Raw genomic sequence first — 20312 nt, forward strand, 5'->3', positions numbered from 1 at the left:
TAAAGAGGGGTCAATGGCCCCGGCAGCCAATAAAATATTGCTCTGTGAGGCTACAGTTTTATTGTTACTTTTTATAACGTATTTTTCTATTCTGGTACTCTCCTATTCATATACCAGTCTCTCATTTAAACCACTACCTGGTTGCTAAGGTAATTTGGATCCTAGCAACATGATCGTTGATAAAATTCCAAACAGGAGAGCTGCTAAACAAAAAGCTTAATAATTCAAAAACCACAGATAATAAAAAATGAAAACCAAATGCAGATTGTGTCAGAATAACACTCTCTACAACACACTAAAAGTTAACTCAAAGGTGAACAACCCCTTTAACGTTTTCACTCTTCTCTTCCTTTCCTCTTGCATCCCACATTCATAAGTTTTCTCCTATATGTAGCTTCTGATTAGCCATCATTCCTGTTTTCCTAAGCTTTTAACTCCTCATTTTGTTAATTCCCTTAGTCCCACTGTGGTTTCCCATTCCTGTATTTCACACTTTGCCCATCTTTTTGTATTTTCATCTACTAATAGCCCCATGTTCTCTATTCCTTAATTTATTATTTATCCAAATTAATCTTCTGCTCCCCCAACCTATACCTAAACCTCTTCATTTTTTGTTTGTGCCCTATGCACTTACATGTTCCCATTAAATACTTTTACTTTTCTTTTATCAGGCTCCCCTTCTATCTTTCCTTTTCAATATATTTTTTTGATCTCACCCCCTTTTGTCTTACTTTCCCTCTGCATCTTTTTTTGCATGTTTTACTCCCCAACCAGTCTTACTACACTGGTAGTTTGGGATAGAGGCACAGCCGCTAGACACTGAGTGAGCTGCACACCACAACTGGTGCATCTAAGAGTTGCATGATGTCGGTGTGCCACCAGCTGAACAGCCATCACTTACAGAAAGAAATCTTCTCCAATATAAATCAGGACTGTTGCTGCCATAGAAAGAAATGAATTTGGTGGTGCCAAAGAGATACTGCCTGTTGCAGTATACAACATGCAGTATATGTATGCAGAAAAAGAAGCCCAATGTATATATTAGAATGATACATATGTTGGCTGCTCTCTAAAAGAAGACCAACAAAAAAAAAAAGGGATCAAAGCACGCAATGAAAAAAGCCTAAATAGTTAATTGTCATTACGATCAATTATTTCCACTTAGTGAAGTTAGAAAAACACATTAAAGATTTATAACACACTACCATTAACATAACTGCATTACGATCAGTTTCCCTTTCTCAGTTCGTTTCCTAGCACTCCCATTCTAAGAAATAAACACCAAGGAATTCAAGTATGCCACTGAAGGCACCACGTGTGCTTTAAAGTACCAGAAAATAAAAATGGACAATCATATAAAAAAGAAGAAATAAACTTCCATTAATGATATTGGTCAATAACGGTATCATTATCACATCCTTTTAGTTATATACCACCAACTTACTGCAGCACTTTATAAAGATTATATGCTATGAGTGTCTGCCCAAGTGGCAACCTTAGATTGTAATCACATTCAATTGCTATGAACATTTTATTCATTAGGAAATAAACCTTTCTGTAAGTTTTGGAAGTGGAAGGAAACATATGCAGACATGGGGAAGAGCATATAGAAGGTATTCAAATCCTACTCTGGTTCTAATCTAATTAGATGGCCACAACAACTATATGATATGGTGTCTATAAATGCAAGAAAAAAAACCCCCAGCTGTGGTGCTATTAATGCAAAAGTAAATGACTGGCCTTAAGAATATGGTTGGTTATTTAACTTCTTTTTCCTTCTCTCATTTACCCCTTGTATAATAAACCTCTCATTATTCATTATGCCGGAGACTACTGCCAGCACAAAAGAATAGAGAAACGCTCATTCATTTTCTTTGTTTGTCCTGATACAGACAGTGAAAGGAAAGCAGCATAAAACAATAATAATGCATGCAACATCTGCGCGGTTTCATTAAATATATAGATTTAAGTTAAAAGTCAAACAACATTTTCAATACACGTGATGATTATTAGATCAAAGTTGAACACAGAAATACAGCTTATTGCTTATTTAGTATGTTACACAGCTCATGGGTTTTTCTGGGTTATTGTGACACATTTCCATGCAGTAAATAATTATATATTAAATGCACTTGGTCATACGTGCATTGTGAACGGTATACCTATGTTTTACATGCACATTTGAAAACAACAAAAGGCATAATATGGGCAACAGTATTATATTCTCTAGCATTTTTCTTTAATGCTTTGGATGATCTAGCATATTAACTTGTTGTGGGATATTTTAGGCAGTGCCGTGCTGCTATACACAACTTGGAGGAATACGGTCACGGGAAACCATGTTTTTTTTTTTTTTTTAAAAGACATCAGTTAATAGAATCCTGCATTGAAATCCATTTTTCAAAAACACAAATAGATTTTTTTTATATTTAATTTCAAAATTTCACATGGGGCTAGCTATATATTTTTTTTCTTATTTTATTTCCACCCCCCCCACCCCAGCAGCCGATCAGCAGAACAATAGGAAGGGGGCAAGAACCCCTAGTAGATACCAGAATAGCACTCAATAGAAAGAAATCCACGTCCAGCTTGGGACTCCTCCAGTTACATGGGAGTAGGAGAAACAATAGGTTACCTGAAAGCAGTTCTAATGTGTAGCGCTGGCTCCTTCTGAAAGCTCAGACTCAGGCACAATGCACTGAGATGGCGCCTACACACCAATATTACAGCTAAAAAATAAATTTGTTGGTTCAAGAATAAAGTTTTAAATGGAGTGAATTATTTGCTATGTTAACAGTGTAATTTAGAAATAAAAAGTATACCATAAAAATCATGACAGTATCCCATTAACAGTTGTTAAATATATAAACCAGAATTTGTGACTGTCAAAATGATAAAAATACATGTTTTACTTAATGTTATGTATTGAAGAAATCAATATTTTCATACTGTAGCCAGAGAAGCTTGAAAATTGTCAGCTCTGACAATGAATCCCATTATACAATCATGTTCTCTTTATCAAATGGCTTCATAAGCACTGCCAGGGTTTGACGCCAAATAAGCACTTGTCGTTCACAATACTGCTATTATAAGGTTTTTACAGATTAATAACCATAGGCTCCAGTGGAGGGAAAAACACATTAAAGTATTTTCAGATGTAAAAGAACTGTATATTCAGATTTCTATTTTCTTGCTTTTCATCGCTCTCCAGTATTACTTCCTCATATAATTTGACAGCCATTTTTTTTAGATTTTCCCTGCTTCATCATTTATACCAATTTCTGCATCACTCGCTCCATAAAAATCCTTCTTTTCTTTAACATTAGTCCTCTTATATTTTCAGTTATTGTTATAGTCATGTGAATTTCTACTCCGCTCACTAATCACATGCACAGAATTCTGCTTGAAGTTCCTATTTGCTTAAAGGAACAGTAACACCAAAAAATTAAAGTGTATAAAAGTAACTAAAATATAATGTGCTGCTGCCCTGCACTGGTAAAAGTTGTGTGTTTACTTCAGAAAGTCTACTATAATTTATATAAATAAGCCGCTATGTAGCCATGGAGGCAGCCATTCAAAGGAGAAAAGGCACAGGCACATAGCAGATAACAGATAAAACACTATTGTATTCTACAGAGCTTATCTGTTATCTGCTGTGTAACCTGTGCCTTTTTCCTTTTTCCCAGCTTGAATGGCTGCCCCCATGGCTACACAGCAGCTTATTATATAAATTATAGTAGTGTTACTGTAGCAAACACACCAGTTTTACCAGTGCAGGGCAACAGTGCATTATATTTTTATTACTTTAAAGCTCTTTCATTTTTTGGTGTTACTGTTCCTTTAACCCATGGTTTTGTCTTCTATTCCACTAATCATTTCTGCCTCTGCATTATTTCCTCTACAGATAAGAACTACAATGTTATTCTCCCCTCCTTCAGTCCAATATCCACAGCTGACCTCCCATGAAAGCTAAAATTTTGGAGACTTAATATCAAAGATGGTTATATTAATGGAATTATGTATCCAAAAATGAGTATTTGTTCAATTTCATTGAACTGTATAGCATGTATGCCTGATTTGTGTAATTTAACAATAGCCAGAGTGCCAAAGGACACAGACATACCTACTCTAGGACAGCTTTCAAGTTTTGGGCCATAAGGCACCAAAATGATTTACTTGAGCTGGAACATTTAAGACAATAAAATATACCAAAGGCCTCTTTGTGAAAATAAGAGACACTAAGGGGCAGATTTACTAAAACTCTAATATTTCCCTTTTTTTTTTTCATTTTTTAAAAATTCAACTAAACACATTTCCACAAATGTCTGCCATTTACAAAAAAATCCCAACTGAAAAAGTCAGTGCAGGAAAAAGTCACAGAAACTGCGCGTTTTTGTAACTGTCGCTCTAATTTTTCCAATTGTTGCACAAAAACCAGCCTCAAATATCCAAAACATCTAAAGTTTTGAGGTAATTGAAGGACCTTTCAAGAAAAGGGAAGGGGCATCTGCTATTGACTTCTACAGGATCTCAGCACGTTTTAGCTGGTGAATTGTCAGATTTGGATTTTTTAGCCGTTTTATCACGCAGTAATTCTAGAAAAAGTTGCAACTTTTAGTGCTAAAAATCTGAATCAGGGGAAAAAGTACAATTTAGACAGTTAGTAAATGGCCCCCTAAACCTTCATTTTTTAATACTGGTTTGATATGTCCAGGGAAACTATAATTCTTATCCTTTTTCTTTTGCCTCTATGATAGTGTTACTGGCTCAGGTTGCAGTTTAAATGGTTAGTTCACCTTAAAATTACATTTTGAATTTTGACAGCAATATGCAACTACGGTGTTTGAAATATTCCCTTTTTTTGTTATGCTGTTCTCAGGCTTGGAATTTCAACTGCTATTTGGTTGCTAGGGCTTGATTATGCTAGCAGTTGAACAGAAAATTAAAAATAATGAACAATAATAAAATTAAACGCTCACAATTAATCAATGTCAATTTTGTTGTGTGGTCAGCAGCAACCCCAAAGACCAGATAGCTTTTTTCAGTTACAGGCTGGTAATAGGGAGAATCAGGATGGTAATAATTTAAAAACCATACAAGAAAAACTATAAAGACTAACTTAAAACTTGTTAATAGTCCCATCTATAAAAGTTAATATAAAAGTAAACATTTTGTTTAAGCCATTCCTAAGGAATCTTGCCTGACTCAGCAGTGTTAACTTTATTAGCACTTCTACTGTGTTATAAAAAATCCAAGAGAGAGTGTGGCATACCAGTCCAGGGGGGAGTGGGTGACATTATTAGAGCACAGTCATATGAATGGTGCTGCATTCCACATACCAGGGGCTTTTGAAATTTTTCAGTTCAGACCCACTCTACATGGTCAAACAATTAGTCAAGGATCTCCTTAGCTCATATGAAGATTACAGAAACTGTATATGGAAATGGTGTTTCAGCCACTCAGCCATCATGTCAAGAACATGTTGGCAAGCATATAAGAGTACCCCCCAAAAGACATTCAATTTGCAACTCTAGAAGGATCAAGAAGAGCAAATGATCACCTTCAATGCCCTTCACATTGGGCCACATTGTTGCCAATTTACACAAATTAATTGGTAACATCAACATAAACTTCATTGTTGCATGTAAGTACAATAAACTGAATATATATATACTGAAAAATGATAAATATATACTGAAAATCTCTTCTTTCTGTCGTTTCAAGATTACATAGCAACATGTTCCCTTTCACACTAAAGCTGAAACTGTAGGACCTAGTTATTTGACCTGTTCATCTAATAACCAGTTCCACCTACCAAACTAATAAATACCCAGGGAAGAAGATTTGAATTTCATAATTTCCCATTTCTAGTGAACTCCTCCCTAATCTTTAGTTCCATTTGTACTGCCTGAGTTATCAGGTAAGAAAAACAAAGGGATTTCACTAGAAAGAAGTCCCCTATTTTAGAATTAAACACTAATATATAATATCATTAACTGCCAAGAAAACAAACCAACAATATTTACCCTAAAAAAACTGTTAGATCATAGAAACACCACTCTGTAAGAACAGATTAAACTTATTTATTAATACTATTATTGTTATTAAGTTTTTTTTAAAAACATGTACAAAATATACCTTTTCCCAGTGCACAATCTCCCAAGCACCATTTCGCAATACTGAAAGAAAAAGAATATTGTTTAGAACTGTTTCATCTTTAACAAACGGATAGTCATATATTGCATTATGAAAAGCAGATCACAAAAGGAGGCTTCCCCACAAAAGGAGCAACCAAAAGGGTTGTCAAGTGACATACAAGAGTCACAGCTAGAAATGGCTACTCTTCCGTACATCATGGGAGGGAAGGGGGCATGTCACATAAAGGTATAATCTTCTTATTCACCGAATAAACAAAATCCTAGGTTATAATTAACAATAGTTTGTATTATGGCACAAGGGCTGCTAGGAGCCCTATGTTTGTAAGGTACATCCACACTGCCTTCTTTTCTGTGTTTAAAAAGGACAGGAGAAGGAACCCAGGTGGAAACCCTTCTAGAAGCTGGTCTGTACCTTACCATGCGAAGGGCTGCTAACTGTAAAAAGGACACACAGCTAATCTATACCTTCAAACAATCTTTTACAACTCAATTTTAAATAGGGGACTTCACTCTGCTTGGTATATTTTGTAATGTCAAGTTCTAATACATTGCTTCATTTTTAAAACGGGTAAAGCTCTCCTGACTCCCTCCAGGGTACACCATGTGCACTGAGCACCTAATGTGAGCTGCTAGCACATTCCTTTCCTGAAACTGACACCTATTAAAAATATTACAGCAGACTGCAATTCAAGAAAGTGAGCAAGATGAAGCTTACCTTGAGTTTTCTTCTTGTTTACAAAATTATCAGCTTTATGCCTTTTCTGTCAAAACACAAAATGAAGAGCTGATGTAAGTCCTGCCAGTAAATGCTAAACAGCACACAAAGAGGTCCTCCCCTTGTTGTTCTATATTGCATATATTTCCTACAGTTCTATACAGAATCATATACAAAACTGGCATGTTTCCTTTTGCTAATACTAACAATTGTTTTTTATAGGTATAGGATCTTTGCATAATTTGGGTCAGCATACCCATGGTGAACATACAGAGTACTCTGAAGTGGTATACATTCATTTTTTTCACTTTATTGTATGCCAAACAACTGATACTTTGGTTATAAACTAAAACCTTTTTTAAGACATGTTGCCAGTTGTGGCAATAAATCTGGAAAAGGTTTGAGATTATAACTGAAATGTCAATTGTTTGCTGTACAATAGAGTAATTAAATATGACTGCACCATCTCCAAATACTTTCGTTCTGCACCTGGAATTGCCACATAACAGTTTGAGGAATTTGAAAGGCATACTCAGGGATACAAATACTTATATGTCCGCATTTGCAGGCTAAACACCCTTGAATTTTGCCCTATTCTGTCATATACTGAATCATAATAGGGTTAGTGCAAACATTTATCTGCATATCTGGCTGATCGCCAGCCTGTCAAGCAGGTTGTTGGTTTGGCTACTATGCACATTTGGTAAGTTGCCAACTTGGTCTGGCGTCAGCAGAAAATGTCTCTCAGCTGTAGTGTGCAGAAAAAGAAAAAGAAAGCAAGTAAAGCACAAGTAGCAGCCTTGGTAAAGAAATTTTAAACAGAGCAGCATGATAGGAGGCCTCTCTCATCCATATGTAGAACTCCAAATAATAAAGTATACTGTGTGAACATAATAAGCCACAATGTTTTATGTACATAATAAACTTTAAATAATGTATATTTTCACAGTAATTCATTTACAAGTAATACTTACATTTTATTGTCCCAGCCAAAAAGTCAAATATTGTGTTTATGTATTAAAAACCTTAATTCTAAATGTCAGTCTTTCTAATGGCTTTAGCACAACTAAATCTTAGGCTATGGAACCAACAATATGCAGATGCAAGGAAGATTACTAAATTATTTATTGAAAGCAGGGCAAACTGTGAAAGAAATGAAATGCAGAAAGATGCAGCTGGGTCAGCTTAATTACAGATGACTTTACAAATCAATTTCTAAATCAGAATATAAATACAGTATAGTTATAGTACAGTATTTAGGAGACGTGGCTTTTGGAGCAGTGATTTTGAATAATGGCATACATTATAGGTAACTATACATATACAAAACAAGACTAAAACAGTGTACAAATTACCATTTATATAGAGTCATCATTCCCCACAGTACTTTACAGTGAAAAGGGATCTGATGTTTTATTTACCAGTAGATCCTTTCAGCAGAGGCAAGGGTATCCATTTAGATTTTAAGAAAGGATTTTGGGGTCGGGATGGGAACTCTTGGGATGGGAAATTCTTTTCCCAAAGCCGCTGTACTTGCAGATGCATTATCTAATCTGATTAAAGGCTTGGATGGCTTTTTAGAGTATTATCCAGAATGCTTGGGACCCGGCTAAGAAAGCCGGGCAGGGGTGATGTCATGGGGGGGAAGTCTAGATGTTGCAGGGCGGAGGCAAGGCCATGATGTCACAGGGGGGGTTGATCAGTGATTGGCCAAACGCCGCGTCAATGTTACCGAGTCCTGCCCAGTTTTCCTAATTAGGGAAACCGGGCAGGAGTATTTGTAGTGTAGTTACCATCAGGTACAAGGTGTTGCTTTATTAATACAAAGAAAAGGGAAATAATATTTAAAAAACAGAATAAATAGCATACCGTGGGCTCTATGGGAGATGGGTTTTCTGCAAGTCTGAGCTTTCTGGGTAACAGGTTTTCAGATAAGGTATCGCATACCTGTACAAAGTAGCTCAAGGACAGAATTTTTTTCTTTTACCTTTGAAGCAATTTGAACCTGCAGGGTTTCACTTAGACTAAAAGGTTAAACTTTACAGGCACAAATCTTTTTTTCATCCTTCTAAAAGGAGTTTGAGTGTGTGCAATGTTTGTTTGCACTAAGCATTTACATTTGAATGTACAATAATGAATGGAAATAGAACAAAGAGTGAGTATGCCATTTCTGTATGGAAATGTCACACAATGAGAATCAAGTTTCAGTAAGGGGAACTGCATTTAAGCCGCCAGATAACACTTCTCTCATTTTTTTTTTATTTTTTTTTAACGAAAATGCCACTGCAAAGCTAATAACACTTTGTTTTGCCGAGTTTTAATCTTATACAAACACTCTTCATAATCACTGAATTTATTTGGAATATTTTTTCATTCTGTACCATGGGCACATTTGTATCATAGCACATTTAACTCCTTGTAGAAAGATAAAAGATAAAGTTAACAAGATAAATAAACAATCTAAGAGGTCCTGTAGTTAAGGATGCATGTAATCATCCAGACTTATATAAACATGGCCTAGTTAAAAAAAAACCAAACCTCTAATTATGTATTGATTATCTCGGATCTATTAAGGCACTCTAGAAACTACTCAGAGACAGCTGCATGACTGCAGGCATAGCACTGACCCCCACCAACAGAAATGGAACTACAATGCTGCTCTCAGGGCCTGCCCACGAGGCATGTTTTCTACACCCAAAAGAACATAGACAGCTCTGTTAATAGACCGGGAACTCAGATTAATTTGTGCTCTACTACAGTCTTTAGAAACCTGTTTTTTTTGCCTGTTTAAAATAAAACAAACAAAAAAAAAAACAGGTTTTAAATGGAACAAAGATAGTTCTTTTGGGTTCAAGTTTCAAACTGCAGCCCAGAATTTAGTCAGAACCAGATGGTCTTATAGTAAAACTAAATTTGTCCAAAATGGCAGATGAACGCAATGAGGGACAGTAGCCAACAATTCAATTATGTTGCATGGTCCCAAGATGTGTGCAACAGTCATTCTCTTTATCCCCCCCATCTATTCTGTTTACCTTTACAATCTTAAAGAAAATATATGTACACTTGATCTTATGAGATCTACATTGAACCGTTGTAGGCAAAGTTAAAGCTGTGTGAAATTAAATAAAATCTGATTGCTTCATTAATATGCTATCCTTCTGTTGCGGCACCATGCAACATCATAAGTGTAGTAGGTTGGAAGATAAGCTGTGGATATTGCACAAAGTGTTTCCTCCCTTTCGACTCACTGGCACATTCATTTCAAGCACACATCCGGCCAGCCAGGAAGGAAGCTGAGGGATCATCAAAGAAAAGGAAGAGCCAGTCCAGAGGATTCCGTAAGTACCTTAGACCACAATTGCTTCATTGACTGACTGGCAGGTCATTTTTTAGAATGATATTGTTGTAATGAGTCCCCTGACAAACATTAAGCAAATGATAGCTCTAGATATATGTTAGCTATAAATTTACATCAAATTAACACTGTGGCTCACACCCTAGTAGAACTAATATCCAAACAATGGTGCTCAAATGTAATTCAGATGTAATTTAGGAAATAACAAATACACTTAGAAGGGAAATCATAATAGTTAGGCTTAGTAGAATGGCGCGCATGAGTTTTTGATTCCATTCCCAAATAATATTTCAGCGCCAGTCTAGACCGATGTGTCTGGTACACAGAAACATTACTGTCCTCTATATTCCTAATCTTTTGGTAATTCATTATTAAAGCAGGAGTTGCAAGACAAGAAACTTCAATGTTCTGTACCAAATATCCTTTCTGGTTATGGTTATTCTGGTTCTTATTTCTATTCTCAGACAAACAATGAGCCTGATTTTGAAGATGGATGAAAGATCTTGCATAATTTAAATAATCAAAATCCTAAGAAGGTTACTGTACTATCGCTACAAAATGCATGCTCAGCATTTTCAAAGGTCTCTAGCATGTTTATACCCAAAAATTTTTGCAAAATTCCAGAAGCTCCCTTAAAATTGCAAATTTTATAGGAACTTACATGAGCTTTTCTGACCGCTTAAAAAAAACGCCAGCAGATGGTATACCTCATGTGCCACAGGCCTTAGAGCAACACCCCTGGTTGATACCATTGCTTTTAGTTGAGACTGGTGATAGAAGACTCTGTCTATGGCAAACAGTGGTGTTACAATGTCTTTCAAACTGAATTAGCAGTAGGCAATAGTTTTCCCTTACTCTAAGGTGGTCAAAATGCCATGTGTTCCAAAGGCTTTATTTGTTATTTTTGGCTATTACAAGGCACCTCTAAGTGATTCTAGTGACTTACTTCCTTACCCTCTTCAAAATATGCACTGGCCCCAGGTACTGTTTCTCTGAATGGCACAACACCAGGCATCCCCTTATATAAGCTGGGCATATGCACAGTACAGATACTGCTGAACAAGCTCTGCACTGGGTTCGCATTCACTCGGGGCTGTGGAGTGTATGCCCCAAAAGCCTGGAACAATATGGGCGTGAAGCATTTAGAGTGCATCAGTCTGGGGTAGGAAGTAAGCAACAAGAATCACTAAGGGGTGCATAACAACTTGGCACTCCCCCCAGTAATTCAACCTTTTATTTTCCTTTAAATATTTATATAATATGACTTTTTTGAACAGCTGTTATGCTAATCCCTGTTTATCAGGGTCCTCAGATGCTGCTCGTCTACAACCCTCAAAACTGAAGATTCTGGAAGCTGTAATCTAACAACACATCATTAAAACAGTATAATCTTTAAACAAATGTATTACAGTCAGATGTCCAGCAGTTTAATGTAACATGATTTAAAGGACTGGCATCTTGTTTGGTTTTAAGATAGTATTTCACTATAAATGAAGGTTCCAAAAGGCTAAGATTTGACCAAATTCAATATTTGGTGCCCTACCAATTTTAAATACAGTAGGAAGAATACAGCAGGTGATAAGCAAAGTTGTTCCCAATTAACCAAGAGAAAAAACATACAAAAAAACAGCAACCCAGAAACAGAAAATATATGTTAGGCAAGGGGTAAAAGTTAAATTTTTCAAAATAATGCTAATGTTAATAATACTGCATTGTAATCAGTGTTATATCTGCTACATATCCATAGGTGGCAGAACTATTATAGTGCTGATCTCTAAATTACGATACATTTTTTAACTTAGCACCCAGAACTGGCAGCCCAATTAGCTGGCTTAGCTCCACAATATGTGTAATTTTATACTTGTTTTTTTAAAGAAAGGACTTAAAAAAAAAAACTATTCAGTACAGAGAAAAAAAATTTGATATCAAACACCATATTCTTCCCTTTGGTTTATGACATGTACTTTTATATACTGCTGTATAAAGCAAAGATGTCTGCTGGTAGGCAGGAATCACTAGGGAATGTGAATAGCAGCATTTGCAAGCAATAAATGTCTACCAGAAATGTTTAATGGGGGTTATGTAACATAAGGCATTGAGATTGCCCAGGAGCAGTAACCCATAGCAACCAGCAGGTAGCATTTACTGGTCACCAGTTTAAAAGCAAACATCTTATTGGATGCTATGGGTTACTGCTCCTGGGCAAACTTTTTGCCTTTTATTACATATGGGAGTAAGTGTCTAAAATAGATACCATGCTTGTCAATGGAGACAGGCATTTAGACTGGCATGGTCTTATGAGCGGATCTTGGAAATGAATAGCCATCTTGACTGAGAGGATTTTGGCAATCACCAATAAATGTGCAGGGGGGGGAACATAATAGTAGAATGTATTGACCTATTCTGCTACTTGCAGTGTTTATTGCAATTAACTGTCATAAAGTAAACATTTTGGCCAGGGGTCCAAGGAAAAAGAAAAAAATCCCCACCAGTGTTCATATATCAACATAAGGACAGAAACACTACCCAGAAGTCCTTTTTTTAGTCACAAATTTAGTCAGCCCCAATTGAAGATGTTGTTAAGGAGGTTATAAATTCCTGCTTTTATGGAAGTCATTGAACACTTTGGCGCAGTCTAGATGCAGTTTTAGTGGAAAGTCGCAACTGATAGGAAGACAGCTGGGGAGCATCCAGATCAGTGATCCCCAACCAGTGGCTCGTGAGCAACATGTTGCTCTCCAACTCCTTGGATGTTGCTCCCAGTGGCCTCAAAGCAGGGGCTTATTTTTGAATTTTTGGTAAGGAGACAAGTTTTGGTGCCATAAAAACCCAGTATAATGCCAAACAGACCCTTCTATAGGCTGCAGTCCACATAGGGGCTATTAAGTAGCCAATTATAGCTCTTATTGTCACCCCAGGAACCTTTTTCATGCTTGTGTTGCTCCCCAACACTTTTTACATTTGAATGTGGCTCACGGGTATAAAAGGTTGGGGATCCCTGATCCAGATTATAAAGCAAACGTGGGTAAACAAAAGGGTTATTAAAAATACATAAAGAAAAAGACAAACCGCTTTAGCAATAAAGAAGTTTAGTATTTGTTGAAGTGCTTATCAGTGTGCTGACTTGCTGCTTTATTGCCATCATATACAGTAGCAGTTTCAGTAAAGTGAGCAACACTATTCAGAGCTCACGTAGGCCATACTTGTTGCCTGGCAACACTTGAATTTTGTCAGTAACCAAACAAGAGAACGAAGAACAGCTTAACAAAGCTGTAAAAACCATGTTACAGTGATAAAGCATGCCTTATGCAAAAATATACTTACAATATCTTCTATAATTTCTTTGATTGCTGCCACAGTTAAAATAAACAAGAGAGGAACCAGTGTTGTATAGCGACCTGTTGGTGACACATCTGGAATTTGCTGCAAATTAAAAGCAGAATTAGAGTTTACAAATTGACTATATATTAAACTATACAAATGAACATTATAGGATGATTACATCTGCTATCTAAAGGAATTGAACACAAGATAAAAGTTATGTTTGCAAGTTAGTAATGGAAAAAGAGTTGAAAACGGTAAAATTTATTTCTGTAAAAGTGATGTATCCCAATCAAATCACTTGCCAGCTTCAATTATATGGTAGAACCAACAATATTGTATAAAATACTTCTCGGAAAAGAAATATCTAATTGATAAGAGAAAACATTCTTACCTTACACTCAACAACATTATTTACCTAACACACTAATTATATGAATACTAAACTGGAAAGAATTATTCACTGGAATTCATTACCCTACGATCAAGCTATAGGCCATTCTGACATTGGAACACAGGTTGGCCCATGGTGCTTCCCATATCAAATGAAAGATTATTAGTGCAGGCTAAACATAAATGCTGTGTGTGCATTAGCCCTTGTTGTGAAAGGTAATACACTAAAAGGAAGAGTTTAAAATATGTAAAAAGCACATACAATAAAATAAAACCATCTGAATGGTTTAGTAATACTTATTACCCATGTGTGCTTTTCCCCACTGTTAAGCTCTATTTATTTACATAGCTAATAGTGGTATAAGCTTCACAGTTTTTGAGAGACCATTTGGTAGCCAGCAGGCTTAGGTATGTGAAAGCAGAAGCAATATAGCACTATTTTTAAAAGCAATACTGTCTGTAACATATTTTCTTTATATGTAACTAAATACAGGTATGGGATCCCTTATCCGGAAACCCATTATCCAGAAAGTTCCGAATTACAAAAAGGCCATCTCCCATAGACCCCATTATAAGCAAATAACTGTAATTTTTTTAAAATGATTTCCTTTTTCTCTGTAATAACAAAACTGTACCTTGTACTTGAACCTAACTAATATATAATTAATCCTTATTGGATGCAGAACAATCCTATTGGGTTTATTTAATGTTTAAATGATTTTTTAGTAGATTTAAGGTATGGAGATCCAAATTACAGAAAGATCGCTTATCAGAAAAACCCCAGGTCCCGAGCATTCTGGATCGAAATGAATTGCAGATTACAAAGGAAGAGAATTCTGAAGTGTACATGCCAGGATTATGGTCAGCATGGCTTGTAATTCTTGACCATCACAAAGCACATAAGAAGTAAAAGACAGCACACCCCAGGGAGCCTCATGCCTAAATTGCTTTTGAAGAAAATTAATCCTATTGATTGAATTAATTGAAAGGGTTGGGAGAAAGTAGATGCCTATTTGCAAAGTATTACATGTGGACAACAGATTCTAAGAAGAGTGAAAAGACAGATCTACATTGTTGTGCAAACCCTAATGTGTGCTGTAGCCCCTGTAAATAGTGAGCAATCGCACTGTGTACAACATATTTTAAGCAGAATGTAAACATTTGTTTTAATTACACTGAACAATATTTAATTTGCACCTATTTAGTCATGGTAAGTGGCTGACATATTAGCCATAGCTCTTGTGAAGTAGCAGCCTGCTGGGAAAGAGTTCAGCAACTGGACAGCTCCCAGTGAGTTAGAGCAGCTCTGAGCACTGTAAGGCCTGTGAAATGATTACAGTTATAATGTTTCCTTGCACAAACAGCCTTTTTACATCAACAATAGTAAAATGTGTGACTTGCAGCTTAGACTGTGCTGCTTTAATAATTCTCAACAGACTGGCTTTATAAAAACAAATACCATGTCCCTTTTTATGCTGTGTATGCAATAAGGACCTCTACGATCATGTTAGGTGGCAACTATTTCTATGTAGTATAGAGGTGTAGTGGGCTATCTAGTGGGCGAGGTTGCCAAACAAGCAGATCTTTCCCCCAATATGCCCACCTTAAGGTGGCCAATGTCTGACTGATCCGATCATTCAGCCCCCCAGATCACATTGACGTTGATGGGATTTTTAAACCTGCCAAATCGACATCTGGTTAATTTTTAACCAGATATCAGTCAGGTAGGTCCATCTGAGGGTCCCATACACTGGCCAATAAGCTGCTTCTGACAGCTTTTATATGACCACCTGTGTGATGGCAGCCCACTGTGTCACACAGGGAAGGTCATTTCCCAATGATGACAAAGTGCAGAAAAAAGCATTTTTGCACAATTACCTGACACACAACATGGAAAGTGTGTTATATGCGATTTTCATTCATTATGGGAAAAAGGTGTTTTCAGGCAGTAGTTTTTGGTAGGGTTGCACCGAATCCAGTATTTGGTTGGGATTTGGCCTTTTTTTGGCTGGATTCTAATCTGACTGGATCCAAGTGCCTTACCAAACCAAGTCCTTAAAGGAGAAGGAAAGGCAAAGCCACTTGGGGGTGCCAAAATGTTAGGCACCCCAAGTGACTTAAATCGCTTACCTTGTACCCTGGGCTGGTGCCCCTGTTGGGAGAGAACAGCACCAGCCCGGGGTTCCTGTAGCGCTTCCTTCTTCCTGATTCGCTCGCGCGCATGCGCAGTAAAGTGAAAGAGCCGAACTTTAACAGAGAAGTCGGCTTTTCACTGTACTGCGCAAGCGTCGATCACTGGCATTTGCCAGAAAAGGAATCGCTGCAGCTACCCCAGGCTGGTGCTGTTTTCTCCTAACAGGGGCACCAGCCCGGTGTACAAGGTAGGCGATTAAAGTCACTTGGGGCGATTAAAGTCACCTAACATTTTGGCACCCCCAAGTGACTTTGTCTTTCATTCTCCTTTAAAATCACGTGACTTTTGTTCATATGAACACATAAGTAATTTAAGCCCTCAGTTACCTAATTTGCATATACAGATTCGGTTCAGTATTCGGCCAAATCTTTTAAAAAGGATTTGGGGTTCTGCCAAACCCAAAGATAATTCATTTCGGTGCATCAAGGACTCCAAATGATAAGGCTGGCCCAGTTGTTAGGCCCAAAACACTTAGTTACTGTAGGGCTATGGAAACCCGTTGAGCAAGGACTGCACCAACAAGCCAATGTGGTTCGCACCCAACATGATATTCAAATCTGCCTGAAATTTGAACAATTTTCACCCTGGTATCCTTTGAATGCCCCCATACACAGGCAAATAGCCTGCTGAGCTGGAGAGACCGAGTCACCAGCTTTTATCAGCTTATCTGTGGCCAGCTTTAGCTTCAGGGAAGATTATCAATATTTGACTTTTAACCTGATCTAAATGTTAAACTTGGTTGATACAAATCCTGCCAGTATCCACCAAGCAACATAACTCATATAACATGTCTCTCCTTGCGGAACTGACAGCACAATTACTGTCAAGATCCCTTCAGCGACCTGCAGCTGCTCAACCCCCATCAGCAACCCCCTAAGCACACACTCATTCTGCAGAATTGTCATTAACCCATTATTTATTTCCTATAGGTTTTGAATTAGTTTTCATATTCTGCCTGTTTCCAGCCTGCAACTGAGAATGCTCTCTGGTTGTCAGAATCACACAGATTGGCTGTGAGGGTTCACATATATTGTAATTTTTAACAGATTATCTTTGTATTCATGCTATCTCCTATTGATTATTTAACCACTAGCAGCCAGACAGCATTTCAAACACTATGCCGCAGAGTTGCATAGTAAGTTAAACTACACCTTTAATGTGAAAAGGTGGCTGAAACACCAATCCTAGCACTATTCTTACTACTGCATGTGGCTCTTGGATTCTGTAACCCATTGCACTCTAGTTATTGTTGCTCTACAACTCCTAACATCCCATGGCAGCTTTTTGAAGTTGGGCTCTGATGCATTCTGGTTGTAATGATTGGCCAGTGCCTTAGTCTTCTTTAAAAGGGACCTGTTACCAAGACATAAAAGGCTGTATAATAAATGTCCTTTTCAAATTAAACATGAACCCCAAATTCTTTTTGGTATTAAAACATCCAAACCTAGTATAAAAGGTATTTAAAAATTTCAGCTGCCAATCATATATTGCCTGCCCTGCATCTATGCCACAGGCATAAAGGCGGGCTGGCAATCACTTTCACTTCTCATTCTGCACTCCCTAAATGCCAATGCACTTCAGCCTCCCCCTCCCTCCTCACCATCTATATCTGTGTAGCCTGTGCACAGGCATGTGCATTAAATGCCAGATTCTGGCCACAATATGGCACCTCCCAGTTTGCGGTGATTGTAAATTGAAAGACTGAAGCAAACAAGATTTAAATAATTTATATAGTGTAAGTTTGTTTTGACTGACAAACACAATAGAAAAGAATGTTATCTAATTTCTTAGGGTGACGGGTCCCCTGTAACGAACAATTAATCTATTCTTATGTCAAAGTAGCAGACATGCCCACAAGCTGCAAGCCATACTGTACCAATGTATCTTTGTGTTTATATTACACAGCAGCTCAAGTCATTAAATGAGCCAATGTTGCCCCTGGCAAATTTGCATTGCTTCAGTGACCACATGTCATTGTCTGACTAACATTCTATTGCTGCCGACACATTAGCATTAGGCACTATAGACATTATAACCTTTTCTCTATTAGCTGTGCAGAATTATCGGCAGTTTAACATATGGTCCCAGAAATTATATTAGAATTCACTATTATATCCTTTACCCATTGCAAAAGAGGTACGAGCTACATACCCCATGGACTCCACACTGTGCTACCCACTGCAGCCAATGAGAATCAGTCTTCAGAACTTTTCAGATTTAGTGGTTGTTCTGACACTTTCTGCTTTTTTGTTCCTATAAACAAGGTAAAAACAAAGCAGCAATCTACTAAAAACCCTTCTGGAAAATAAGCTTCAGGTCCTTTTTACCTAAGAATCTTACAGTCTGCAAATGGGGAAAAGAGAAGGGTTCTTTTTTTTTTATATAAAGAAGGCTTTTTAGTAGACTGCTAATTTATTTTGACCATTTTCAGATTTTTTTTCTTTTGTTTAGTGCAAAAAATAACAAAAACCTTAGATGTTTCTTTATTTCAAAAATAGTCAAAATGAAGATATTGCAGTAGTCCTATTCACTGAGCTAATGTTGAAAAAGGGGGTACACTGCCTCTTTAAAGGGCCCCTATCACCCTCAAATTGTTTCCCCCACCAAAGGTGCAGGCCAATAGAGCCCACACTTCAGTTGGGGGAGACAATAGTTTTTGGTTTTTATTTTTTTTTTTACACAAGTGTGGGGAATAACAAAATGAGTGAGTGGGGAGCTACGCTCATTACGCGCATGTGCGGCAAGCAACATGGCTAGGTGTGGGCAGCCTAGCAATGGTGGAGCTGTATTTTTTTTAAAAAAATATTGTTTTCCCCAAGTGGAATGCTATTAGCCTGCACCTCTGGTATGGGAAACACTTGGAGGGTGATAGGTACACTGAAAGTTAAATACAGTCATATGAAAAAGTAATTTACCAGGTTTCACCACAAGAACTACTAATTGCAAAACAATTGGTATAGTGGTGGGCAGCTCACCATCACAGAATCCAGTTTCATTTTACCAGAGGGTGCTTGAGGATAATATCAGACAATCTGTCAGAAGTTTAAAGCTCAGCTAATAGTGGACCTTGCAACAACAATGACCTCATACATTCCAGTAAATCCACAAAATGGCTGTAAAAAAGTAATTGAGGATTCTGGAATGGCCACGCCAAAGCCCAGATCTAAATCCCAAAGAGATACTGTGGAGAAAATTGAAACAGGCCATGCAAGAAACTCCCCAAACAAAAAATGTCTTCTAGTTGAAGAGAGACTGGTAGACAATTATAAGAAACACCTATTTGATGTCTGTTCTGCCATGGGGGCAATACCAAGTTTTTGTACAGATAAAAAAGAAACAAAAAAATCACCTAGAGGTTTACAGTGTGCAGCCAGCCTATATATTTCAATGATCAACCCTGCAGCTAGCAAACTGGTAAAAAGCAAGCACACCAGGACAGTGCCTCAGAGCATAAAGGTTATTTCAAACAAATACGTGCAAACACTACTTAATGGGGAACTTGGCAGGCAGTAAGTCAGTACTGTATGCTTGTGCTGGATTTTCAGCCACTGAAAGGTATAAGATACACACAATCAGGAATGGAGTGAATAAAATCAGATCTTGCTAAACAGAATATGAACAAGTGGTTTAAGAAACAGTTCAAGTTGAACATATTAGTTTTATAAGAAATGTATAGCTCACCTGAAGTAGCGCTATAAACAGAAAAAAAGCGTTGGCAGCTCTTCTGAACTGAGAATAGAGAAATCTTGGCAGGAACGTGATGGGATTGTACTTTGCAGTGCTTGAAAATAAAAAGGGCAGCAGGGTTTTAATGACAATGTCGATTTCTTTTTGGAAACATGAACATATTTGAAGAGATTACTCCTTTTACAAACCTACACTAGCCACTGGTTATATTGCTGCACAAAAAAAGCCAATTCATTGTGTGAACTGGCTGCTCAAATAATGTAAAACATTATTCTTTGTCTGATTGGTCAAGTGACATAACAAATATCACTTTATAGAGTAAAGTGGAAATGAGAAATCAGAGATTACCATCTGGTTCAGTTTGGGTTTAGGTGACAGATATGGTTAAACTCTGCAGATCAGTGCAGGTATAAACTGAAAAAGGTCCAGCTCACATTAAAATGTTTTTTCTACAAACATTCATTGCTAAACTAGCCTCTCACTGCTTAC

General features: G+C 37.2%; 1 protein-coding gene across 9 annotated transcripts in view; it reads right to left on the minus strand.

Annotated features, from left to right (window-relative positions):
• atp8a1 (ATPase, aminophospholipid transporter (APLT), class I, type 8A, member 1) overlaps positions 1 to 20312 on the minus strand; it is a 117029-nt gene that overhangs the window by 74683 nt on the left and 22034 nt on the right. For all 9 annotated transcript variants that reach the window (XM_031895393.1, XM_031895389.1, XM_031895395.1 and 6 more), the window contains exons 4-7: positions 19818 to 19917; positions 13553 to 13651; positions 6874 to 6919; positions 6139 to 6179 (exon numbers count right to left, since the gene is read on the minus strand). In XM_031895393.1, the coding sequence (XP_031751253.1) occupies positions 6139 to 6179; positions 6874 to 6919; positions 13553 to 13651; positions 19818 to 19917 (286 nt within the window). The remainder of the gene's footprint in view (positions 1 to 6138; positions 6180 to 6873; positions 6920 to 13552; positions 13652 to 19817; positions 19918 to 20312) is intronic.

This window comes from Xenopus tropicalis, chromosome 1 (assembly GCF_000004195.4).
Source record: "Xenopus tropicalis strain Nigerian chromosome 1, UCB_Xtro_10.0, whole genome shotgun sequence".
Lineage (NCBI taxonomy): Eukaryota > Metazoa > Chordata > Amphibia > Anura > Pipidae > Xenopus > Xenopus tropicalis.